The 27,902-nt window shown below is 38.7% G+C and overlaps 1 protein-coding gene across 4 annotated transcripts; it reads right to left on the bottom strand.

Annotated features, from left to right (window-relative positions):
* Nucleotides 1–11,444: 11,444 nt before the first annotated feature.
* LOC131303612 (protein trichome birefringence-like 14) lies at nt 11,445–27,612 on the bottom strand. 4 transcript variants are annotated; one of them, XM_058330564.1, is made up of 5 exons: nt 27,180–27,612; nt 21,158–21,486; nt 17,114–17,293; nt 14,159–14,354; nt 11,445–12,980 (listed from the first exon to the last, which is right to left on the bottom strand). In XM_058330564.1, exons 2-5 carry the CDS (start codon nt 21,312–21,314, stop codon nt 12,149–12,151), a joined length of 1,365 nt encoding a protein of 454 aa, XP_058186547.1. In that variant the 5' UTR covers nt 21,315–21,486; nt 27,180–27,612; the 3' UTR covers nt 11,445–12,148. The 4 variants fall into 4 exon arrangements, with proteins under 4 accessions (XP_058186547.1, XP_058186548.1, XP_058186549.1 ...); XM_058330565.1 differs by having other exon boundaries at nt 21,158–21,383; XM_058330566.1 differs by having other exon boundaries at nt 21,158–21,380.
* Between the last annotated feature and the right edge of the window lie 290 nt (nt 27,613–27,902).

Here is a 27,902-nt window from a genome sequence, read left to right as displayed (position 1 = left end):
GCACCTATCAACCAACCCAGCTTTAGAAATTCACCAAAAATTGTATACTTAACCAAATTAATTGATTCCAATGCCAATCTCTTCTTAACTTAAATATGCACCTCCTGTAAAAGACCCAAAGCCACCCAAAATGTTCGTCATGCCCAGAAAGTTAAAAGAAGACAGCCACGCACAGATTCGCACATCCAGCAAACAGCCAGTATTCAAAAATTCATAACTAATTGTGTGATTATCGGTTTTGCATGATCTTGGTACCGAAATCTTCGTATTGAAACGTACTTTAACAGTTATGAAGATACCAAAAATTAATTCCTAGCAGAAAGGCCCCAAAAAGACAGATTACCAGAACCCACGAAATTTTCAGCATACACTAGATTTATTCAAGACTCAAAATAGATGATCAAACTTAATCCTTGCACATCAAACCAACACTTAACACATATAAAGAAGGCAGGAGATCCCTACCTCAAGTATCAAGACCAAGCTTTGAGCTCAAACCAAACCCTAGCCTCCAAATCCGAAATATGCCTCCACTGAGCTCTTCCCACGCGATCCGAGGGCCGAGGATGAAGAGATGTGCGTGGGTTTTCAAGGATTGATGGTGGAGTAGCAAGAATTTGGTTGAGGGAGTGAGAGAGGAGACCGAGAGAAAGGGAGGAGGGAGAGAGAGCTTCGGCTAAAAAAAAAGAAAAGGGGAAAGTGAAGTGTTCTCTTTGTGTGTGTTGATACATATAGCCCCAATGCACTAACACCCCTCTATTCAACAAACATCACATTATAACCCCCAACTCATACACCCTCACACATTAACAACATTTTGTTCAAAACTTAAATTCATATATATATACATTTTATTTTTATAGACCAATTGCATTATAAATACCAAAAATTAAATGATGAAATTACGGGTCTCTACATCCTACCCTCCTTAAAAAAAAAATTTCGTCCTCGAAATTTGGATAAACAAAGTCAACCACGTCATGTCACTCCTGAAACGCACAACACTACCGTCATCTCATGTAGCACAACATCCGAGAAAGTTCAACAAGTCAACAACCACGAAATCTAGATCCAAGAGACCTACATTGATCACAAGAAAAACAAGTCCAAATACTTCCCTCTATCTCATCATTCATTACTCACATGGATTCCTCTTTTCCTTTTCTTTGTAACTCAATCCTTACACCAGAATAACCCCATCATGTTCTACATATCCGAGCTTTCCTTTCAAGGCCTAATCTTTCATTTCAACATTTCCTTCCGTGTAGAATCAACATGAAACTAACATCAATCACAGGTTCACACTAGAGTTTTAGTTAATCTTACAACATCACCAAATCGTACTCCTTAATTTTAGGGACACATGTACCAACTTAATCTCATGAGAAAAATAGAAAGCATTTCAATTCAAAAGAGTTTAACCATTTTACCCCGTGGCTCTCAATTCTTAATAAGGTACATGGACACGTACTTACAGGACGCAAAACAAGCTGAGCTACTTGGACGTGCATACCCTTTACAACAGAATAATGCCATATTTGAAAGCATAAAATCGACAAAGAGATACAACTCTTTAACTATAGCATCACGTGATCTATCCTTATCCAGTTCCATAGCAGAAGATAAATCCCTTCTTTTCTTTTCTTTTTTTTTCTAAAAGCTTCTATTCTTGATATTCACTCCTGAAGTCGCGGTGGCCAGCCGTACTTCAAACTGAATATCCGAAAGAAGATCCTTAGATCTTTATTTATTTATTTTTTTATTTTTATTTTTTTTTTTATTTTTTTAAAAGCAAATAAAATTGATAACCAACCACATGCTTATATCATTCATAGGGAAACACCAAAAGTACTTCAAACCTTTAAGTTTTCTTTGTCAACCAAAAGTACTCCAAGACCCAAATTAACTCCACAATTCTCACATTACCTTTCTTGTAATGATTTGTCTATCACTCACCAGGTCCATCACATAAATGACCGATTAATCCAACACTTCACATTCCATTTGTATTTCATCTAAAGGAAAAGGTCATGCCCAGTCATTGACCCCACAAGATTTCACAAACTCATATCCGAATCAAATGCTATATCATTATAACAACCCAAACCAATCCCATAGCCAAGCCCACAATTCTAGAGCACGCAGCACACCAAAGATACAGACATACAACTTTCAAGCGGGTAAGATCACATAAGCATATATTCCACATAGCACAAAGTACATGAGCAAGTAGTCGGCAGACAAGTGATCACCTAAAGACTTTATTCACATAAACCACACACTGGTCAAGCATTGAACAGGGCATAAAATATAGATCAGGTTCTCTTATTTCCCATACAAGGGTCAACATGACTACGCCAATCACGTAAAGATATATGCAAAAATCACTTAGATAATGAACGTCATTCACCCCTACACACTTAAGTGGTCTCTTAAATGCAAACACTAGACCCATGAGACTAAGTGTCTCCCCACGGTCTCAAAGTATTCTAACCTAAATGCTTTGATACCAAGTTGTCACGCCCTCGATTTTCTACTAAAATAATAATATATTTTCTGTAAACAAAAATCTTTTTCCTCAACTATATTTACCATTAAATGTCAAGCCAATCCAAACAAAGAATCAAAGTCTCTTCTTCTTCTCTCTAAATTTTTTTTTTTTTTACATAAAGTCTCCCAAACGTATTCCATTAAAAGGGCTTCACAATAATCAAAGAGAGGAGTTTATACCTAGCTTTACATATGTTCTAACCAAAAGATACAACCTTCAATTGTGAGTAAAGTACACAACATGAATTAGACTAGATGATAAAACACCTCCTTAATGATTTCAATGAAGCTCTCAAGAGACGTCTCAATATGCGCTCCATGCAATCCAAGCTAAGTGTCATGACGAGTACCTGAAAGGATAGAATGAGCTACACTAGCTCGTAGAGATATCCATACCTAAATTATATGCACAAGTGAAGACAGACATCAAGGAAAAACATTTTTCAAAAGCATATTTGTTTTATCAAAAGTGAAACTCAAAATACCATACTCATGCTGGGAAGTATTTAACTCCATTTCTCAAACATAGACACTCTCACCTACACACGCAAATATTTTTAAAATCTAAGCTTACAGTTACGGCGTTACCCAAATCAACCCTTGCTTTTTTTTTTTTTTTTTTTTTATTTTTTATTTACACATTTCAGAGACCTAAAGGTTAATCTGAGTTCTTTAATGGAAGCATCATTTTTCTTGTCTCAAATAACGAGCCAACCTCTCACCAAGAATACACACACTATGCATAGTTAGAGTACGAAATAACAATGACACATCGAATAGTACCGCACCTCGACAATAAGGAAACTCACCCGTAAATCCCAAATCCCAAATCCTTTTCATACACCACAACTCCATGTTTTAAGGTAAACAAAACATAACAACTCTAGTAGAGAATGAACATGACTCCTTTGAATTTCGTCATAAGTTACCAATAGCGTCATCGGTGTTCCACATTAATTGCTCCTCCTTCAAAATTGTCTTTCGTCCTCAAACTCTCATTTATGTTCTCGTGAGCGAATGCTCCTGCCGGGCGTTATGGGACCCGCTTCCCCTGCCAAGCACCCACTTTGAAGGTTAGGCCTTGAAAGTTCAATACGAGCGTTAGCTCCTGCCGGGCGTTATGGGACCCGCTTCCCCTGCCAAGCACCCACCTTGAAGGTTAGGCCTTGAAAGTTCAATACGAGCGTTAGCTCCTGCCGGGCGTTATGGGACCCGCTTCCCCTGCCAAGCACCCACCTTGAAGGTTAGGCCTTGAAAGTTCAATACGAGCGTTAGCTCCTGCCGGGCGTTATGGGACCCGCTTCCCCTGCCAAGCACCCACCTTGAAGGTTAGGCCTTGAAAGTTCACGCATCGTTCACATTCTCAATTGTATCGTTTGTACAAATGTCGTGCAAGAAACTCATACTTATCTACATAGCAACTGTTACACTTCTCATTTTCTATTTCATTTACAAACTAATCATTAGTCAATACGTAACCCGACGTGTTAATCAATCCTATAAGACCTCATTCTCATGGAAGCAAGTCAAACAATCAAAGCCTAAGCGGACCATTCATTTCACTATTCATATTCCATTTTATTCCCAAACCTTTCCTTGAAATCCATATATCCTACCACCTCATCATATCTCAAATGAAAACATCAACTTTATCCTTTCTAGTTCTCTTTAACCAACACTTAGTCACCTAGATCAACTCATCGTATCCCCCTCATATCGAATTGGCGAAATTAATCATTTACATTTGACCATATCCAATTAAACAACATGAATTCAAGGACGACCCTTAAACCATTGAAAAGTAGACTTCTCCTTTGAATCCATAGATCATACATCAAAAACGGAGTTCGGGTAACTTAACTACGGCCTTTCAATTATAGCTCCAACATAACAGTAAAAGCTGGTACAAAGGCAGGATTTAAGTCAACTTTGGATGCAAATCTGTTATCGCTCGGACATACCCATGATGCATGGGATGTATCGTTGGAAAGCTCTATGTGTCTAGTTTCTACCAAAACAAACGGTGTGTCGTTTCGAGTCCCGAGCTAGGAGTTATGGCCATTTTACCTAAGTCCGCCGGTGCTGTCAGATTCTACGCGGGAATAAGTAAAATTGATTGAAAAATCATAACTCTTTCATCTTAAACCCAAAAATAGTAAAACCAAACCCAAAAGTTGCACCACGACAAGCCCTACGCTCAGTAAAAATCCCAGGTTCAGAAACGAGAGGAGATTAACCCAACAATCAAAAGAAAAACAGTTTCGCAACCATTTTCGCACCTATCAACCAACCCAGCTTTAGAAATTCACCAAAAATTGTATACTTAACCAAATTAATTGATTCCAATGCCAATCTCTTCTTAACTTAAATATGCACCTCCTGTAAAAGACCCAAAGCCACCCAAAATGTTCGTCATGCCCAGAAAGTTAAAAGAAGACAGCCACGCACAGATTCGCACATCCAGCAAACAGCCAGTATTCAAAAATTCATAACTAATTGTGTGATTATCGGTTTTGCATGATCTTGGTACCGAAATCTTCGTATTGAAACGTACTTTAACAGTTATGAAGATACCAAAAATTAATTCCTAGCAGAAAGGCCCCAAAAAGACAGATTACCAGAACCCACGAAATTTTCAGCATACACTAGATTTATTCAAGACTCAAAATAGATGATCAAACTTAATCCTTGCACATCAAACCAACACTTAACACATATAAAGAAGGCAGGAGATCCCTACCTCAAGTATCAAGACCAAGCTTTGAGCTCAAACCAAACCCTAGCCTCCAAATCCGAAATATGCCTCCACTGAGCTCTTCCCACGCGATCCGAGGGCCGAGGATGAAGAGATGTGCGTGGGTTTTCAAGGATTGATGGTGGAGTAGCAAGAATTTGGTTGAGGGAGTGAGAGAGGAGACCGAGAGAAAGGGAGGAGGGAGAGAGAGCTTCGGCTAAAAAAAAAGAAAAGGGGAAAGTGAAGTGTTCTCTTTGTGTGTGTTGATACATATAGCCCCAATGCACTAACACCCCTCTATTCAACAAACATCACATTATAACCCCCAACTCATACACCCTCACACATTAACAACATTTTGTTCAAAACTTAAATTCATATATATATACATTTTATTTTTATAGACCAATTGCATTATAAATACCAAAAATTAAATGATGAAATTACGGGTCTCTACACATTGGCCTTAATGGAGGTGATAACTCACGAGATGCAGATCGATGTACCGATTCGATAAAGGGCTACGATAGATATTGAGCATACAACCTGCACAGTCCAATTAAGCAGACTAGAGGGGCTATGCCGCCGCCTCGTTCTCAAACAGTCCCGTGGGGTTATGCCACCACCACGGCTATATAAGCAATAATAAAAAGAAAGTAAAAAGGTAATTGGTGTTCGATTAGCTTCGTTAAACCTCAAGTCGAATTGGTGGCTCAGTTAGAGGTATCCGCTAAGTCGAGTTCCAAGTACACAAAGGAAAAATAAACGGAGTATTTACAATGGTTTGTCGATCCTCCAAATAGGCTATATAAAGAAATCCCCGGCAACGGCGCCAAAAATGCTTAGCCTTCAAACCTCGCCTTCAAATAAGGTTGAGAAAAATCCCAAGCGTAGGGCTAGGTCGTCGGTAGCATAATAAACCGGTAAGACCGGGATCGTACCACAGGGAATTCGCAAGATAGCTTAATCGGATTGTAGGTTTTAAATGATAGAATGCAGCGTTCAAGACGGCCAACTTGGTGATGCTTGAAGCGGTGAAAATTGCCAAGGCAAAAGACTAGGAAAACGCTTAATTAACTTAAAGGAGGCAAGTCTAGGGATCGTCTAACCCTTGACAAAGGATGTTACCGGTTCTCAATTTAACTCAAGCGAGAGTCACGACCGTGTGCTCACGCCCGGAAGATTTAGCTTTAAAAGACTACGTTTATAGAAAGATGTGATTAATCGGAATTAAATCAACCTATTTTTGCTAATGTATCTAACACGTAGGAGGCCACGAGCCCTCAATATGTCGCTTGCCAAGACCGCTTGACTAAACAACATACTAAGGAGTTAACACCCCTCGCTTAGACCAAAATGGCTAGGTTAATAAAATTCCAAAAACCATGATTTTAAGCCCGAAGACTTAAGAACCACGTAACCACCTAAGTACTCGGGAAAGATTACCCCGAGACTTGGCCTATCGACTACTCACACATAGCTAAAGCATGAAAGAAAGCATAAAAACGAGACGTGATTTTTTAATCGATAAAAATGAAAACAAACTTGGTATTATAAAGGATCCAAGTCGTACGAACAACTTTAATTAACGAGAAATTAACAAACGAGAACAAACTTACTTGAGTTCTATGGAAATTACTCTTGAAAAGCTTAAAAGAACATTAATGGAAGAAAAACTAAAGTTAATAATGAGCTAGGTACAAAGAGAGAGATGAAGCCCCTATTTATACACAATGGGTTTCTCTCTCATCCAATATCTAGGAAACATACTATTAAAGGCAAGTATTCCATAAATGGAAAGTCTAAAAAGTAACAAAATATCTGGCCGAGAGCTCCCCGTATCGATACAGATTATGCAAAGTATCGTTACCACATCGCTAAGCTGAAAAGACCAATTTCCCCGTAATACGCCCATATCGATACGGTTTATGGCCGTATCGATACGGAACTCTCTGCCTGCTCAATTAACCAACGCGTATCGATACGGCCTTTAATCCATATCGATACGCGTAGCTTATCTTCAGAAAGGAAAGCTAGCCTCCAGAACTTGACACCCGACGACCATTGGCTTGCCCGACGCTTCTCGCCTTCGTGCTTTGGTCACTTTGGCACAAGTTCCACCAGGCGATGATACTTGAACTAATTTGGGGGTTGGCTTTGCAATCAAAATACGTCTTTTTAGGGCGTTTTGCCTGAAACACTTAACAAATTACCTTACGAGCAATATTGAATAAAAACGACAAATAATAACTAAAAACACTTCTAACTAACGGACTTAAGCACCACGATCAAGCAATCTTAGGTGCTTATCAATTGTAGAGACCCGTATTTATTTATCAAAGTTAATGTTTTATAAATGTTTGATTATCGAGAAAGAAATATGAAATAAGTGTGTTTATGTGATTTGGGACTAATGTGATAAGATGGTTAATTGAGGGGTGCATGTGCAATTATTATATATAAGAGTATATATAGAAGGGTGAGAGAGCATAGAATCATTTTCCCTCTCATCTCCCTCACCGGCTCTCTCTCTCTATCTCTCGGCTCTCTCCCTCTTTCTTGCTCTCTCTCCAAATTTCACCAAAACAACTCAAAACCCACTCAAAACAACCTTCAATCCTTCACCCTCTACGCGTATTGTGGTCCGTATTTCACCGGTTGGAGCTCGGTGGAGTCGTATCGCTCTCGGTTTTGATTTTCGAACGCTAGGGCTCGAAATTCTGTTGGGTTTCGTTCTTCAGCCTCGAGGTTGGGATTCTACCTCTCAATATATGTACTAGAAGTGTTTTCTAGCCTTAAATCGTGTCCTTGGTTGTTGTTGTTGAAATCGTCGAGTTTTGCAGAAAATCTGCTCGAGCACCCATTGGTATCGATACTGCTCTGCTCAGTATCGATACAAGAATCTCTGGAGCGAACTTAGTTATTGTTGTATCGATACTGATTAAATCAGTATCGATTAATCAGTATTGATACAATAGTCTCTAGAACGTTTTTAGCCTCTGTTGTATTGATACAGGAATTCGTAGTATCTATACTACAGAGCCTAAGGCCAGATTTTGTTCCTTGTTTCGAACTCCATTGTTTTGACCCCCGATCACTTCTAACTTGTTCTAAACACCACCAAATCACTCCATAACATTGTTAATCATATTCGTTGAGTTTGTTGTGTGTCCATTGCATCCATCGCCCCTTGTTTGGTATAATTGGACTTTGATTAAATTGAAATGACACGTTATGTGAGTATGAGATTCTTAGACACTTATCGACACAACAAGAACATTCGGGGCCCATCGACGGGTGGGTGCCTGGCAGGGGATATCAGGGTCCCATAATTAGCCCGGTAGGAGCTAATGCTCATATTAGACACTGAAGGCCCAACCTTCTAGGTGGGCGCTTGGCAGGGGGTATCGGGGTCCCATAATTAGCCCGACAGGAGTTTTGGCTCATGACACATAACGCGAAGTGACATTGGACACATGGGAAGTTGAGATGATTAAAGGTTGAGGTGTTTACTAGATTTCGTATCGAGTATGTTGGATTGTTGAACCTTGGTTATTGCCGATTGTTGGGTCTCCATCCCGTTCTTGCCTTGTGATCATCCTTGCATCTTTCTTGCATATAATGTTAGAGTAGAATTTCCTACTGGGCTAGTGTAGCTCAAGCTTATTATCATTTTCAGGTACTAACACAGGGCAATAGCGTGCATGGTTGAAATGCTTGGAGGAGGAATTATTTTTGAAAGCTAACGATTGCGGAGTTACTTAGGCATCTTTGTAAATCTCTTTTGAAGATGTATTTGTAACTTTATAGTAAATCTTTTGATTGTGGAATATTGTAAAACTTTAACTCTTGAATATCCAGTGCTTCTGTTAATTTGGGCCTCGGAGCCAAAGATGTAATATTTTGGGAATGCTACATTATTTTGGTTATCGTACGGATTATGGCGAGGTTTTATTTATGGAAATCATTTATATTTATGTTAAAAATCATTTATTTTGATTTTTATTTATGTTAAAAATCATTTATATTTAGGTTTTATTTATAAATGATTTCCATAAATGATGTAATATTTATAAATAAAACCTAAATATAAATGATTTTTAACATAAATAAAAATCAAAATAAATAATTTTTAACATAAATATAAATGATTTCCATAAATAAAACCTCGCCATAATCCATACGATAACCAAAATAATGTAGCATTCCCAAAATATTACTTCTTTGGCTCTGAGGCCCAAATTAACACAAGCACTGAATATTCAAGAGTTAAAGTTTTATAATATTCCATAGTCAAAAGATTTACTATAAAGTTACAAATACATCTTCAAAAGAGATTTACAAAGATGCCTAAGTAACTCCTCAATCGTTAGCTTTCAAAAATAATTCCTCCTCCAAGCATTTCAACCATGCACGCTATTACTCTGTGTTAGTACCTGAAAATGATAATAGGCTTGAGCTACACTAGCCCAGTAGAAAATTCTACGCTAACATTATATGCAAGAGAGATGCAAGGATGATCACAAGGCAAGAACGGGATGGAGACCCAACAATCGGCAATAACCAAGGTTTAACAATCCAACATACTCGATACGAAATCTAGTAAACACCTCAACCTTCAATCATCTCAATTTCCCATATGTCCAATGTCACTTCGCGTTATGTGTCATGAGCCGAAACTCCTGCCAAGCTAATTATGGGACCCCGATACCCCCTGCCAAGCGCCCACCTAGAAGGTTGGGCCTTGAGTGTCCAATATGAGCATTAGCTCCTGCCGAACTAATTATAGGACCCCGATACCTGCCAGGCACCCACCCGTGGACGGGCCCCGAATGTTCTCGTTATGTCGATAAGTGTCCAAGAATCTCGTACTCACATAACGTGTCATTTCAATTTAATCAAAGTCCGATTATACCAAACAAGGGGCGAGGGATGCAATGGACACACAACGAACTCAACGAATATGATTAGCAATGTTATGGAGTGATTTGGTGGTGTTTAGAACAAGTTAGAAGTGATCGGGGGTCAAAACAATGGAGTTCGAAACAAGGAATGGTATAGATACTACGAATTCCTGTATCAATACAACAGAGGCTAAAAACGTTCCAAAGACTATTGTATCAATACTGATTTAATCAGTATCGATACAACAGTAACTAAGTTCGTTCCAGAGATTCTTGTATCAATAATGAGCAGAGCAGTATCGATACAAATGGGTGCTTGAGCAAATTTTTTACAAAATTCGACGATTTCAACAACAACAACAACCAAGGACATGATTTAAGGCTAGAAAACACTTCTAGTACATATATTGAGAGGTAGAATCCCTACCTTGAGGCCGAAGAACGAAACCCACAATTTCGAGCCCTAGCTTTCGAAAATCAAAACCAAGAGCGATACGACTCCACCGAGCTCCAACCGGCGAAATACGGACCACAATACGCGTAGAGGGTGAAGGATTGAAGGTTGTTTTCAGTTGTTTTGGTGAAATTTGGAGAGAGAGCAAGAGAGAAGGAGAGAGCCGAGAGATAGAGAGAGAGCCGGTGAGGGAGATGAGAGGGAAAATTATTCCATGCTCTCTCACCCTCCTATATATACTCTTATATATAATAATTACACATGCACCCCTTAATTAACCATCTTATCACATTAGTCCCAAATCACATAAACACACTTATTTCATATTTCTTTCTCGATAATCAAACATTTATAAAACATTAACTTTGATAAATAAATACGGGTCTATACAGCCATGAAGGCCAACATTAGCCCTTAAGGACTGTTCTAATGGTTTGAGCTCTGGATTGCTCATCTACCGTTGCTAGGATGGACCCTACGCCGCATCGTGTCGTGTCAGTCTGCTCTTGCAGTAATGCGTCTTTGAGCTTGTATGCCCTTTTATGGTTTGCTCGTTTCCTAGCTTTCAGTAGATTTAGCTCTTGCCGACTGTTTTGATTATTTCATGCAAGTGCCGTTAGGCTTCTTGGAATGAAATTTGTTGTTGATCAAAAAATAAAAATAAATACATTCCTATTGCCTTCAGTTATTCTTTTTGGTTATGCGAGGCGTTAAATTAGTTTCATAGGTGGTTGTACTGTTATAATCTTCTTAAATTCAGTTATCGTAATTGACCAAATGAACTCTGTTTTTAACCTCATTTGAAATAAAAGACTTCTTAGAGAAGTTGGCTTCATTGGCAGGAGTGGTCAATAATTTGATAGTTCGATTTAGTCGTGTTCAAAACGTATTGTGTTCATGCCTTAAAGCATGAGCAATTACTAGTATCATATATTGAATAACACAAAGAATTTGCCCACGCTTGCAAAGGACATTATCAAACTGAAAATAGAGAAAAACAATAAAAGAAAAAAAGAAAAAGAAAAGAAAAGCCGCTCAGCACTGATGTCAGACCTAGTACTCGGCTCATGGAATTGGGTGGATAGAGGATCACCATCGGATCCTGCTCTCACTGTACAGATGCCTTCATCGTCCCTATTGGAGAACTCGAAGAACCGCCGCTCGAACTGAACCGCATGCAAGAGCAAAAACCCGGACCTAGAACTCCTTGTCTCCAATGCCCAAAAATGATGGGAAAGTGGGAGATCTTCCTCTCTCTTAGGAGAGAACCTCAAACATCTTGTAGCCATGGATGGAGGAGAGGAGAGAGAGAGACAAACCAGTAGTGTAATAAGGGGATGAGAAGAAGGAAGAAATCAGGAGAGAAAAAAAAGGAGGGGGAAAGCAGGGAAGAGGGGGCAGAGGGAACCCACCACTCAGCTCTCTCTCTCTCTCTCAACCAAGAAGCCATCTTTGACTGTAAATAGATTTGTGGTTCTGTTCACTGTACCTCAAAACTTCTCATTGCTATACCTGTGCACAAAGAAGTTCATTCCATGTGTCCGGAATCCCAGGTAAGCACCAATGCAAGCAATCCTGCGCAACGTCGGAAGCTGTAAGACCATACCGCGATACGTGACCCTCATCCCTTAGTTGCGAAATAGCAGTTATATCCAAAATCTTCACTTTGGTACCCTTAACCGCATTACCAACAGTAGAATCGCTTGATTCATCTTGCTTCACTTCATTTCCTCCAGCCAACGGAGTAGTGTTATTACATCTACCACCAGTGTCCCAATCCCCGCCAAAGAAATGCCGCGGAGATATTGTCCTAAAAAACGTCTTGAGTCTCGGACGCCATGTCATCTGCGAATCAACCCATCTGACAATACTATAAATTGCAAATTTCTTCACCTTGCGAAGTGCCACGAGATGCCTACCTTCAATTGGCTTTCCATTTAAATGCAATACCCAACGGTTTGCTCTAAACTTCGGTCTGCCCCAATGATGCCCTGTGTTAAGGATTAAAACATCGAACTGGTGGAGGTATTGTTTCAAAAAAGCTGGTGGACGGTCCAAATGCATGGCGAAATCCGTAAAAAATGTATTGTTGATGTTAATGGGCTCTAAATCGCAAAGGGTTGCTGACCAGTAATATAAAATGGTAGTGTTAGTATGTGGAAACCGATAAGCCCAGCCGTCGGGACGAACAGCACCAAGAGTTTTTGTTAGACCGTATTTCCATCCGACATTTTCAATTTCTGGCCTCTCTTCACCACTAGTGACCATGCACATGAGAGATTGGAATTGTTGTCTGCCCAAAGAGTCTCCTACAAAAGCAATTGTTTTGTCCTGCATTCTGAAAGATACTTATATTAAGGGCAACGAAGTAAATGAAATCTTAATTTCATTTGGAACCATGTTGACAAAATGCAGGATCTTTATATTTAAAAATAATATCCAGTAAATGAAATCTTAATTTTATTTGGAACCATATTGACAGCATTCGGGATTCTTATATTCATTTCCAGTAATGAAATTCCAGTTGACGTATGTTGTAGGAAGAGCTGGCAGACACGTCAATTTTTGAAATCTCAATAAAGCATGCCCAAGAATTTTAACGAGAATATATGCCTGGGGAAAGGCACTAAAAAGAGGACTTCACGATTCCTTTTTTGTTTCTTCCCCTTCTTTTTTACCATCTTCAGTATCACAAAGTTTCAACGTGTAGAGAAAGTATGCCCAATTAAATATCCAGACCTAACCTTCCATATTAAATACACAAAGGTTCGATGGAATCAGCGTTGGAATGGAATGGTCATTCCATGGAATACTTATTCTCACGTTTGGTTTACCATTAAATGATAAATGATAGAATGATCATTCCAAATGGAATCACAATTCACCTTAGTAAAAGAATTGTCATTCCACTAGAAAAATTAAGGAATTGTCATTCCATTTCTTTGTCACACCAAAATTATTAGTGCCACTCCAAGATTCACTATTGCCACTCCAAAAAATACTATTGTCATTTGCCATACCAAAAATCACTATTTCCACACCATTCCATTGTGGATGAGAATGACTATTCCTACGTACAACCAAACTTAGGAATGGAAAGGATATTCCAATCTCATTTCCTCTAATTCCATTCCAACCTCAATTCCATTCCATCGAACCAAACATACCCAAGTGACTATCCTCATAATCTAACCCACAATCTCAAGATTAGTAGGTTGCCTATTATTTCCTCACAGCATAGGATGGATCGAGGGTAGCTATATACTTGCACAACCTTACAATAAATGCGCGGGTACACTCAGACTTTTCAACAATAAATGGAGACCTTGTCACAAGTTGCAGGAAAAATTTTAGTCAACTTATGCATACTTGCATAAACCTACAAGAAGTAAGAGATCATACTAACGCTTCCCAACAGCTTGGAGACGTCGTCAGAAGTGCCACACCATGCTAATAGGCATAACGGTGGGAACAACAAAAAGTGAACGATGAAAACGGAGATACAGGTGTAATTACCTTTCCAAGAAATCCGATCCTTCAAATTCTGGCATCTCACATTCTTCAGGCTGCCAACGATATCCCTCATAAGAAAAATCTGTTCGTTGGGTCAATCTACATGCCCATATGTCTGATAACCACTGTTTACATCCAAAACCAGAATATAATGGCCTCCGTCTGTCCACAACCCATTTGCCTTTGGCATAGTTACAACCTGTTCATCGGGTTGAAAAATGGGATATCTTGAGCCAGAGGTCAAAAGACTGATTATATATATAAATACCCTATGTAGCACGGATACAGACACGGGATTTCTTAAACAATCACGGGACACGGCAAAATAAATGAAATCTTTATTTTGTACCTATGGAAACAAAGTTATATGTAAAAGCATGAGGCATCAATATATAAACAAGCATCATATATACATATACATCATATTACACTTGCCTAAAATGCGTGTCCCACCCTTGTCCCCCTAAAAAAGTTTAAGTACATTTAATGGATGCCCCATACATTTTTTTCCGTGTCCTGGCGGGTCCCCGTGTTGGACAACGGAACACCCCCCGGCCTTTAGGAGTGTCAATGATTCATAATTTGTACCCATCAATTAGCAATGCCATTGAAAGTGAAACACAATCTAAATTTGACACGGAAATTGGTAGTCAGCACCAAATTCTTCAATTACCATCAATATCCTAATCCCAGCAGAAAACTACTGCTATCAAACCGAAACAGAGAACTAAGAACAGTTTATATTTTTGGGATGGTGACACTTGAGGTCAGTTGCTTAGATGGGAGGCCAGTGGTGATCTGGTACATGAACTTGACAACTTATATTCAATTCAAGATTTACTGAATAAAACAAGGAAAGAAAAGTATGAGCTGAAAACTAAGAATTAACTTAACAAGACTAAGTTTTTTCCCAAAACAATTGAATTTGGTACAAGAATTAGGGATGGCAATGGGGAGGGTCGGGGGTGGATACCACTATCCCCGTCCCCAATCCCCGAACTCAAATCCCTCCCCATCCCCGCCCCAATCCCCACCGGGAATTTATTTTTACCCTCCATCCCCGCCCCAAACGGGGAACGGGGATCCCCGTGGGGAATCGGGGTTCCCCACGGGGATCCAAAGATCCCAAAACTTTTTAAAAAAAAAGTCACCTGCCATAAAATACGAACCAAGAAACTAAATTCAAAAAAAAAAAAAAAAAAAAATCTACGCTACCATTACAAACCAAATGCCAAGAAAAATAGCCACAGTTGCTGCCATAGTGCCATTACAAACCAAATCAAAATGAAAACAGTCACATCTGTTGCCGTAGTGCCATTATAAACCAAATTTAAATTAAAACAGTCACATAGTTGCTGCCATAGTGCATTACAAACCAAATTGAAATAAAAACAGTTTCAAACAAACAAGACCAATAGGCTAGTGGGGCTGGGGATTGGAGACGTAAGTCTCTGGAGTGGCGACTGGGACATGGGAAAACCCTAACTTATCTATATATATAGTAGGCTAGTGGGGCTGGGGCGGGGATCAAGACCCTAAGTCCTTAACATTTTTTTTTGACATGGCCTAAGTCCTTAACTTATGTATATATATATAATTATGTATTATATACAGTAGGCTAGTGGGGCGGGAATTGGGGCGGGGCGGGGCGGGGCGGGGATCGGGCGGTTACTACCTCATATCCACCCCCTATCCATTCCCCACTTTTTTTAAAAAATTATCCCCATACCCTACCCAATCCCCAAATAATCTCCGAATCCCCTACCCATTTGGGGCGGGGAACGGGGCGGGTTGGATCGGGGCGGCCGGAATTGCCATCCCTAACAAGAATTGATTTAAGTTGAGGACATGGGAAGTTTAGTATCTTGTTCATCTGTTTTTTAAAAAAACAAAGAGAGATGATAACCGGAAGTATAGAACCTCTTATCAACCCTAGAATGATTACCGTGAATAAAGAATGAACTGAGCAAAAGGTTTTGATATCTGAAAGGCAGTTGGTGGAAATTTTACTTTCTACAATCACCCCACTTTCCCGCTCTCAATAACGGAGTTGATGGTTGATGTTACAACCAGACAGGAGTAATCTAAGATTAATAAAAATTTCCTTTCATTGGTTATTTAAACTTTTCGGGGAATCAGTCTAAACACTCATAAAAATTAAACAACTCCTCCACATTGCTAACTACAAGTGAGGTGATTTGACCTCCTACAATACATGTCACAATGCCCAATGCCCACTTGCCCTCGTCCCATCTCTAAAACCAAGCAGCTTCCTTCTCAACTAGCAAAGTATCAAACAAGTCATAAAATCTATCACTTCTTCTGTGCCAAACAAAAAAATGTACAATTCTAATCACTGTGGTGATGCAATGATTCAAATTTAGATAAAGGACCAATGGCTGCAATCATTCGCAGCATACTACTCCACTAAAGTGAATACAAAAGAAAAAAAATTAGAAATCTCTCCTCAAGACAAAAATAGTAGTGAGAGCTCTCTCACACTGCCAAAGGTCCTCACATAAAGATAAAGTTGTATAGAATTCTTATCTAATTATCTTTTGTGGAACAAACAAAATAACCATCAGATAGCTATCGACAAAGAATACTGTCGATATACTGTCAACGTCCATAAACTTATATCTTTACTCATATGAAGAAGCGTATATATTTTCTCTGATTACGTACTGCTATATGAAGGCATAAGCTGCACCAGTAGAAATACTTCTCTGACTAACTTCATGAAGGTAAGTTGTGGCCAACTAAGAAGGCTCAATCTCATAACACTTACAAAGCCAATGAAGAACTGTGGTGCATCACTAGAGTTAAAAAGCAAGGTTTGCTTGATGAATTCTGAATCTTAATTCAGCCAAAACACGTGCCAACTTGCAACGGTCGCTCATACCAACAAAATTGTCAAACGTGGAACTAATATTACAGTAGAAGCACAAAGCGGTCTACCTGTGTTCTTGAAAGAAGAGTTCCACATCTTGTCATTGTCCTTTTCCTCTCGAGAAAAGGTGGCAGTGATATTCCATAGTGCACGATCAAATTCATAATTTTTTTCAACACTTCTTGTTTCTTCTGCCATTTGTGAATGCCGATAACCTTCTGAAGTATGATCCTTAGCTTCTGAAGACACTAAAGGATCATCCATGAGATATAGGAGCAAAATTATGCAAGAAGAGAGAAAGAAAAATGATTATCAACTTCTGTAACTTGAGCACCTAGACATAAAGTGCCACAAAATTTGACAGTAAGCCAACAAACAATCTGATATAAGAAATAATATGTTTATTGAGCAAAAAGAAAATGAGTGCAAGTATAAGAATTACTAGACAACTGACAACCTAATGGAGAAAATATAGTAATTGCAAGAAAGCAAATAAAGTATCCTTGCTTTATGCCTTTCTAACACATTTCTTATTTATTTACAGACCAAACAATGACAGAACAACAAAGATGCAAAAAAGACTTTAAACAGCAACATTATTCAACTGGAAGTAGTCCGAAAACCAGATGGCAAACTACAAAGAACATGGGCCAAGGTAGCATGATCGTGGCCTGAGATAGGGTTGAAGTGAAAATGGAAGAGCATATCCAAATCTGTGTGTTTACTGTGATGTGACAAAGAATGCATCTTATTGTTCTATGTTATACTCCCTCTGTCCCTAAATAAAGGTCCAACACGCAAACCTAGGCCTTCAAAAAATGCAACTAAAATATTTCTACTTTTTGAAGTTGGACACTGATCACAATCTTCAGTGCTTTCTCGATATCATCATATACAACTTCACCATTCAAATGCTAAATGTACATTTTATACCCTTCATATAACATATCATGTCTTGTGGCGAAAATATAGAAAATAATAAGGTAAAAGACTCAGATGAGTTGATTCTTATGGTAAACATTTTCTGATCAAGATCTGAAGCTAATTGCATATAATTTATGCGACTTATACTCATTCTCTTTGGACAAACATGGGCTTTGATTAGGAAAAAAAATCTACTAGTGACCTTAAGGACTATGTATTTCAGAAATAATAAACTACTTTGGGAGCAAATTTCAGAATCCGGATCCACATATTTCTTTCTATTCCTATATTTCTCATATTCTCTGATATATCTTTTTTATCCCACAGCTAATCTGACAAAAAAGATTCAATATCACTAATACATCAAAGAAGCTCTTACTTATAGACCAAAAATCCTAACAAGGATATTAGAATTAGAATCTTTAGAATAATACTCCCTCCGTCCCAAAATGGATGACCATTTTACGGATTCTAAGAATTTGAGGAGACAATCATAATTCATTTTAAGTTATAACTCGTCAAAAATGCCCCTCAGTCCTTGCTCATTTTGTCCTTTTGTTTTGATGACTTAATTAGTTAGAGAGAAGGGAAAGGTGGAAAATCAATAGCGTTGTCCCTTTTACTTTTCAAAATGGGGTAAGAAGTAAGGAACATAAAAAGCATTCAAATGGGACTAGTTTGGAAACATAAGAAAACTAAATACTTATCTAGAGTCCTAACTACTAAACATTAATTATGTCTTATCCTATCCCACTAAATATAAACTTCTATCGAATATGTTTGTTAGAAAAAAGAAAAAAAAAAGAGCCTTTTTTTGCACTTATCGATCCTTCACATTCTGCATCTTTCTCCTTGATACAAAAATAATGCGACCTAGAATTTGGGTCTAGTTATTTTACTCTTTCACGCCAACAAAGACGACTTCTTCTTCGACTGTTCTTTGTTCAAACAATAAAATCTTCTTCTTTTTTTTTGGTAAATTCCAACAGTAAATATTTTCGATTTATGCTGGGTTTTGCTCATTGTTCTTTAATTAGGATTTTTGTTCTCTAGATTTGCTTAAAAGACCCTCTTTCGTATATCTTTGCGTAAGCTTTTCACCTGGTGTTCATAAGCTGCCGCCCTTATGGGTTTTTGTTTCTCTTGTTCATTAGTATCATTGCCAATGTAGACTGTAATATCCTCTTATTTACATTGAAATGTTATGTTTTGTGCCTTTTGAAAGTTTTAAAAGTGTTTGCTTGTGTTGAAAGGTATGCCTATATTAGAATTCTACTTGTCCTAAAAATTGTGCCGCGCTTTGATGAGGCGCCGCGCGAGGCTCCAATGTCGCCTTGGTGCGCCTTGAGCCTTTTAAAACACTGATGACAAAGGCTTGACTTGCTTCTCGTTTCAAGTAATATGCTAGATTGTTGATGATATCCACCAAACTTGGCTTGACAACCCAAACAAAGTAGTCAATGCCTAACCATCAATACTTTCTGACCTAAGGAATAAAGAAATATGTTGGTAGGGACTCAAAAGGACTATCTAGGTGCATTTTCATCATCAAGAAGCTTCTTTTTTCTGGAAAAACTATGTCCAGTTTTCATTCTGTTCAATCACTTCTTCTTGGACTTTGACACCTACCAAAATCAAGTCAAATTGACACCTTCTTTTTGCTTTTACACTTCTTGGATGACAATATCCAGTTGATCTTCACGAGAAACACAACTTTGAGGGCTTTCAGAAGTTTTGCCTCCGACTCACACTTTCTCCAAAGTTGGGTTTAGCTGGATCATCTGTTGTATTATTCTCTTACTTTGCTCATCCTTGTTTTCCTAACTGGGCTGGTATGTCGAATGTGGGCTGGTTGAACGATGCAATATTTGAGTTGAAGCTGGGATGGGTTCCGGGTTCTATAAACCGTATTAAGTGAGTCAGCTATGGCGTTACTACTTACTAGGTTAAGTTGTGTGGATTAGAGTGGGATAGGTGCAGCTGGGGAATGTCTTTTTTCGGTGTGGTGTGGTGTGTTTGTGTGGTGGTGGTGGTGTTGGTTGGGTTCCAAGTCCGGAGTGGCCTCAGTTGAGTTCTTTTTTTCTTCTAGAGCTGGGCTTGTGTGTTTGGGCTAGGCTTTAGGAGTTAGTTGTCGGTTAAGTAATGGGCCGCTAGACTGGGTACTTAACTAGGCTAGCTTTTGTTGAAAGGATCAATAGTGGGTGTGGGCTTAAACAATTGGAGTTAGGGTTAAGTTGAAGTGGGGAAAGGGTTACAAGTTTTATATATAATATACCTATCCTGTTTCAGCAATGATGTCTTGGGCAAATAAGGGCTCGGTGCCTCGGTCACAGGTCAAACGGCAACATGATAACTCTCCTGAAAAAGATCCCAGTTAACGACAATGAGGTGTGATGCGGAAGGGATGTCCAGCGATTTCAGGACGTCAAACTGCTAGGATGATGGATGGTCAATGATGTAGAGGACCTAGGATACACTACAGTGAAATCCACCGATGGTCAGATCTGGTGTTCTGCAGTCGGTTCTTGTCAAAATCCTTACCAATGATACCGTAACTTACAATAGGTCCTACCAATCTTGATATGAATCCAAAAGTTGCACGCCGTACAAAAGGTCTGCTGGCACTTGGACTAATGCCAAACATACACAGGATTTTCTGATCAAGATCAAAGCTAGAAAAACATTTATTTTTCTATTTCTGACTTTGATAAGATTGAACAATTAAGAAAACCTCTAAAAGGTAAAGAAAATTATTTTTATCCTCCTTGAAAGAGAGAAAGCCCATCTGTCCTGTAATGTTTGTTTCATTTTTGACAGTTACCTTCAACGGTATAATGAATGTAGTTTCATACACCATTTTCCAAAAAAAAATCTACCAATCAAAAGATCTCAAAAAAAATGACTGGTGTGAAAAAAAAAAAAGTCAAAATTTGTTCACAAAAGACCAACATTTGTTGATCCGTTTAAGGGCAATGGCTATCTAAAATGACAAACAATATCAGACAGAGGAGTTGCATTTATACACATTTTCTTACTCGGTCTTTTTCCAAGTTCAGTGTAATTTAACAAGCTTGAGTACTGTTCATCACTAACCTGGTTAGTACGAAAATAAAAATAAAAATTAAGAGGGGGGGAATTGCAGGGAAAAAAAACAACATATAAAAAACCTGCAATAGATTATTACTAACCTGGAGAAGGCCGCATGAACTCATCTTCTGTGGAAAACAAAGTGGTATGAGTAGGGTTTTTCCCCCAAGCCCAAAGGAAAATGGTGGTGCACATAAGAGCAACCAAAGTTACACAACAGAGCCTCCCCAAAATTCTACTTAAATTTGCTACTTTCATCTCCACAGACGCACTTCGAAGAAAAGAATTCCGTCTCAGCCAGACCTTACCCTTAATGGCATGGTTCTGCTATATTGAGAGATAAGGACTTCAAAGTTCAGCAAGTGGGAGATGTTCAGAAAAAGTGTCATTGGCTTTAGTTGCAATCAATTGAAAGATTCAGCTGAGGGCACTGAAAATGGAAAACAAATGCTCACTGTACTTAAGATCCAATAAAGTCCATACATGCAGCATATGCTGTCAATACTATAAACTGGGTCATCTAGCAATTGACTGGAAACACAAATAGCGATTGGTTCTCAGGTTAAAGAGTACTTGAGGCAACAACATCCACTCATTAAATATACTCCCACCATTGCTCTTACTCCCTCCGTCCGGATTTAATAGTCCTTTTTGGGAGTTCGTGCCACTTTTCAATCGATTATATCTTGTAATTTATAATGTTTTTATGTAATTTTGAAAACATTGTCTTATAGAACTAATTGAGATCTATCAAACAAGATCCATATTAGATATAAAATTCATTACTAATTTAAAGATATAACTCAATTTTTTATCCGGTTAGGATTGAACTAGAGACTATTAAATCCAGACAGGGAGAGTAATTGACAAACCTTTCAGACATTCAGTGAATACGAGCCTAGATCTAAGTAGCATATACACATAGACATGACACAACCACGATCGGAAAGAGACACTCTACCATGGAAAACCTTAATAAGGTAAGTACATAGGCATCATGGCAACCTCAATTGACATGAACTACAAATTACAATATTTACTTGAATTACATACTTAAATTTTTACAAATTATACCTAAAGAATGAAATGCATGAAGAAATATCAACTGTAGTGGCCCGGATAATCAGCTCAGACCGTGACCGAGCCATATGGCTCGGTCAAGATCCTCCAGGTCAAGACAGATCGCTCGGATCAACTTGATTGCTCGAACGTCACACGCGGGTTCCCTCTGATGCAACCGGGCCGTCGTGGCATGACTGACCAGGTCGGGCATGACTGACCCGGATCCGCCTAGTACAACCCGCGTGATTCACAAAAGGCATCTCACCCATGTGCACTTAACCGCCTGGTCACGTACTTCATCATGACGTAGACGAAGGAGGTTATAGCACATGGTGAGCACACTCATTAGAGCCAGCCATAGTTGCACGATGCGGGAGTGGGGACGGGAGTGGGAGCGGATGATCATAAAGTGTGGGAGCGCCATTGGGAGCGGTTCGGAAAAATTATTAAAATTATAAATATTTTTATAGATTTTTATATAGTTAAACGTCAAAATGAAAATATTATTCTACCCCATAAAATATTATTAAAATTATAAGTTTCTAGTTAAATTTCAATACTTTTAGTGTAGCACATGATTACAGAATAGAGCTGCAGTGCATATTAAGTAGGCGCAAAAGTTAAAGGCATTATTATGACTTTATAAGGTTAAGATTAGATGTGCACACCAACAAGAACAAAACAACTTTAAAGGTACCAATTGCAGCTCGAATCGTAAGTCTCTCAACCGTTTTTTGCGTGTAAGTTCCCGTATAGTTTAGGAACGAGTTCCCATCATCATTGGAACAAGTTTCTTGGAGTTTCCTCCGACAGAAACGCGTTCCCGTCGAAGAAACGCGGGTGTAGTTGAATGTTCCTGCAACTAAGGAGCCAGCTCATGTCATGTTCTCTGGAACCATCTTATCCGACATGTGATGTCACCTGAGGAGCGGTTACAGAGCGTGCCGAGCACTTACTTGGTGAGCAAGTCAAGAGGTTCTATATAAAGGAAAAGCTAAAACCCTAGCAAGGTACACCGCTTCTATTGTGAATAGTACCTACTCCTACTTTCTAGACTAACTTGATCGTTCAAGGGTCGCTAGGCTGGACTTGGCCCTAACGACTTTTTGCAGGTCACTTGGAGGAAGGCGATCAAAGCACCTAAAAGCTAACCAGAGGACCACCCTAGCCCTACTGATCAAACCAGACCCCACATCTTCCTAGTTTGGTGGATCGCTCAAAGGCTAACAGGAAATTCGCCAACTTCTCAAGTAAGTCGGGAGATCCTATACAATCCTAATGAAATGGATCCTAAAATTTGTGGGTTACATGTGGTGAAAGAGCCCTTTTGCTTCAAAACATAGTCTTAAAGCTACTTCTTTTGTGGACATAGTGAGAAATCCTAAAATTTGTGGGTTACCTATGGTGAAAAAGCCCTTTTGCTTCGAAACATAGCCTTAAAGCTACTTGTGCAACCTTCTTTTTCTCAAGTTCCTAGCGAAATTAGAATACTTATTCTTTTGTGGACATATAGTGAGAATAAAAGGACTCTTCTAAGCATGCCAATGACTTTATTTTCATTGACAGTAATCTACGCCTCCTACCAAGAAGATCCACAGGGTATATGCATGGACCAACCAAGATGTGGAATACAGCCGGAGATGCTTTTGATTCTCTAGAGGATGTTGGGGAGCTTGCACATCTCTCCATCTATGAACCAGAATCGGAGGCCGTAGTCTATATGGATGATGTCAATGTGGAAGACAATATTTTTTATAAGTACTAAAGTTTCATTGAGAAGGCATAAAGGGGATGCCACCCATGTACAAGCGAGGAAAAAATAAAGAAAAGGTCAAAGTAAAAAGGACCTATACACCCCTATATATTCCAAAAATTCTTACATACCAAATAATTGACTCCAAGTTGGGTAGCACTCCCTTGACTCCAACTAAACAAAGTAGAAATCAAAAGACTCGAGATCTTGAACAGTGACCTCTCCTCCCCATCAAATTGAAGTAATAGAAGTCGGGTCAAATGATGGTTGACATATGGAGCAAGCTTTTTGGTTTCAATGATGGATAATCCTTTCTAGGTTTCCTTTTAGTGCATATTTTTGTGTAGTTATTGGCACGTGGCAGTCTTTTGGGTGGACAATCTTGTTGTTATATGATTTTAAATGGTGGTATTGCCAATGTGAATGAAATTTCCATAGATGCTTGTCTAGATCTTGAATGCCTTTTCAAGACTTCTATTGGTTTTATCTCTTCATTGAGGTAATATTAGTTGTGTTTGTATCTTTATATGACAAAAATAATTTCTCCATACAATATATGAACTTTTTTGGGGTACATATAGATATTTGTTTGTTTTTATATCTAATGTATGTGTTTGTATCTTTATATGACAAAAATAATTTCTCCATACAATATATGAACTTTTTTGGGGTACATATAGATATTTGTTTGTTTTTATATTTAATGTATGCCCAACATTTTGTTTCTAACCATGTTCGGGTCTGTGCCTCTTAGGTGCAAACAAAAAGAAAAAGGGCTTTCATGTTGAAGATGGCTCTTATGCTATGCTACACGAACAAGGGTACGTAAGTCACCTACGGGTACATATCTAAGGGTAGGCCACCTCAAAGCTGAAAATAGAGGATTCCGGGATATGTATCCAAATTGGGATACGGGTAAGGGGATTCGCTGGATATTCATATTTGTATAGACATTTTTATATTATTTATAGAACTATATTATGAAACTATCTTCCAAAATATCAACACTTAATTTAAATTTTATTAATTCCAACAAAATATAAAAAATAATACTAAATAGTAAAGGGTATACACATGTCTTTTTATGGCCCATTAATAATTGTAATGTCTTTATGGCCTACTAAATCAGAAATACAAAGCCATCAAGTAAGCTTTTGTAAAAAGGGCCATACAATAAAAATGCAACAGCCTTAAATGTAATGGCCCAACCCACTTAAATGGCCCAAACCAAATATTAGAACAGACCATGCCTTACATAAATACTCCCTCCGTCCCAATTTCTTTGTCCTTTTTTGATATCCGTCAATCGCTTGTATCTTCTAATATGAATCTCAAAAAATATGCAATATGGATCTTGTTTGATAGTTTTTGATTAGTTCTATAACATAGATTTCATAAAATTATGAAAAGTTATGAAAAATATTATAGATTGGGAGATATAAGCGTTTAAAGAATGACTCAAAAAACGAAAAAGGATAGACAAACAAAATGGGACGGAGGGAGTAATAAAACCCTAAGTAGTCAATACTATAGATATGGATCTCAGCAGCAACAGCAGCTGCTTCATCGGAGATGATGAAGAGCAGTGGCAGCTTCAGTTGTGGGTTTTGAGAGGAAGAAGAAGGTCGGCACCCCTCTTTCTCTCTATCTCCTCCTCCTCCTTCCTTCCGTGTCCCAAAGTTTTTGGGTGAATCTGATGTAGGTCCTATACCCGTACCCAGGTCGGCACCCATCTTTCTCTCTATCTCCTCCACCTCCTGTATCCCGAATTTTTTGGGCGAATCCCGATGTAGATCCACACCCCTACCCATGTCATGTTGTGTCGACACATGGATACTTCCCCCAAAATGGGGCATCTATGTAACATAGCTCTTATGTGGTTTATTTGAAGGAAGCACAACAGAAAAACCTTTGCTAGCCTAGACTCTAAAGCCCCCTTCGTTTGATTTTCGAGTAGATTTTTGGCATTTTTGTATATCATGTGCATTGAGACTTTGGTAACCAATTTTAGTGTTTCTGTGAGTGTTTTGAATGGCTTGGACGCCAAGGAGCTTTACTATGCTCGGCTTTGTAGGCATGTGACACCCCTTGGTGGCTTCTTGATAAGTAACACACATCTTTCCCAGGCAAAAAAAGTATCCTAAAATCACATAGCTAGTTGTCGCCCAAAGTCCACATGATGAAAGCCACATCTTAAGACTGGCAAAATCGACGATACTTACATAGTGGAAGTAGCAATATAAGACAATGTGTTAGGGTTCAGACCTAGAATGGTAACATTAGAGTCTACGTAATGCTAAGTGGTATTCCCAAAACTATCCCACCATTTCCATTAATTATCCTTTTTCTAGGTGTAGGATGACTACAAATCACCTCTTTCACTTTCCAGTATCTAACAACATTTTTTTGATCCTTCAACATGAGTGCTCTTTTCTACGAGTATTTATTAACTTTGTCCTTCTTCATGCATACTCAGTACCCACCCTTTTCACATGGATTACCTCAAATTATGTCCTAGACCACTTTTGTTTACCCCATGTTGATTCTAACTCCTATAAATAACTCATGACTAGAAGTCAAAGGCCGCAGAACAAATCCAAATGTTTGTCACCCAAAACTCAAACCATACTCCAACTAGTCAAATCAAACTCCATGATCATTAAAGTACGTCTATTGTAACCTCATAAGTACTCATAAATGGCCAACCAATAATGAGTTTTTTGGACAAAGGTCACAAAGCTATATCAACAATTTTATTTATGAACTAAACTCAATGTCCCCTCACCGCACCGTCTAGACTTGCTTAAATTAGCCTCCTAAAGCCACTCTTCTGTATTTTCATTCAACAATGCTCAAGCATACATCATTTAACCCAAGGGGAAACCACAATATCCAACAAAATTCATATTAAAAAACAACATTGTTCGACCAATGATGTACAAGATTCAAGTAACTGATATTGGAATTCAAAATGAAAAGGCAAAAGCAAGTGGCTATCATTACAAACGAAACATGGCCATGAAAAAGGCCCACATACCACATGATTCAGAGTTCAGACGCACACTTTAATAGGTACATGATCAATCCGTGAAACAAAATTGGGTAATCACTTTTTGGCGGGTAAGTTCCCAAAAAATGCGATTACCCAGTTGATAGAGACGTTATTTTGAAATAACACAACCCACCAGCAACTTTTATTGAATATATTGAAAAGCAGTGTGTATACAATAGCCTTCAGAAGATCTCAAGAACCCAGAAGAAAAGCAAAGACCAAAAGTTTGATAAGAATGCACTAAAAGATAGGCAACCTGTGTTTCTGCAAGTTTCGCTTCTTGAACGATCAATGCAGGTGTATCCGCTGAACCCTTCTCTAGATTTTCGTAGACATTGTGATGGACGTGCTTAGAGAGAGAGAGAGAGAGAGAGAGAGAGAGAGAGAGTGTGTGTGTGTGTGTGTGTGTGTGTGTCAGTGTGTGTGTTGGTGGAGGTGTTGGTTGGGGTTTCAGAGGCAAAACGAGTGCTACTTTCTTTGTTCCTTGTTTAGAGGGAGAGAGTGGGGGAGGTGTCGGTTGGGGGTTTAAGAGGCAAACTCGTTGCGCCGGCTCTCACACAAGAGGGCCAACTTAGGGCGGTGGTATCGGACCAAGTTCTCATCCGGTGTGTAATCCGCCACCGAGCTTTGGATCGTTGTGGGTCCATCTCATGTCCAAAACAAAGATCGGAATCGTTCATATTTTAGTACGAGATTTCAAACAAGCATGTTCTTGAAAAAATTATCTTGATCGATTTCTACTAATGATGTTAACAGCTACCGTTTGTTGAAGATGTAATGAACCGTCCAAATCTTTACGGCTTATTTTTTTTCCCTCTCCAATGTGAATTGTTAATCCAACTATCATCGTTCAATCAAGCTAAATTTTTTACAGGAACACACTTCTTTGCAACATCTATAATATGAACAGTTTTGATTGTTGAATGGGATCACAACAGTCTAAAACTGAAAATACACTGGAGGATTATACACTACACTG

This window comes from Rhododendron vialii, chromosome 10a (assembly GCF_030253575.1).
Source record: "Rhododendron vialii isolate Sample 1 chromosome 10a, ASM3025357v1".
Taxonomy (NCBI): Eukaryota; Viridiplantae; Streptophyta; class Magnoliopsida; order Ericales; family Ericaceae; genus Rhododendron; species Rhododendron vialii.
This window is presented reverse-complemented; position numbering and strand designations above follow the sequence as displayed.

Excerpts from the sequence above, each read along its gene's own strand:
- LOC131303612 (XM_058330564.1), bottom strand. The coding sequence starts at position 21,314 with ATGAAAGTAGCAAATTTAAGTAGAATTTTGGGGAGGCTCTGTTGTGTA. Across the intron at positions 17,294-21,157 it reads GTTCATGCGGCCTTCTCCAG|TGTCTTCAGAAGCTAAGGAT; the intron begins GTTAGTAATAAT and ends ATGATCCTTTAG. Across the intron at positions 12,981-14,158 it reads GGATCGGATTTCTTGGAAAG|AATGCAGGACAAAACAATTG; the intron begins GTAATTACACCT and ends AGTATCTTTCAG.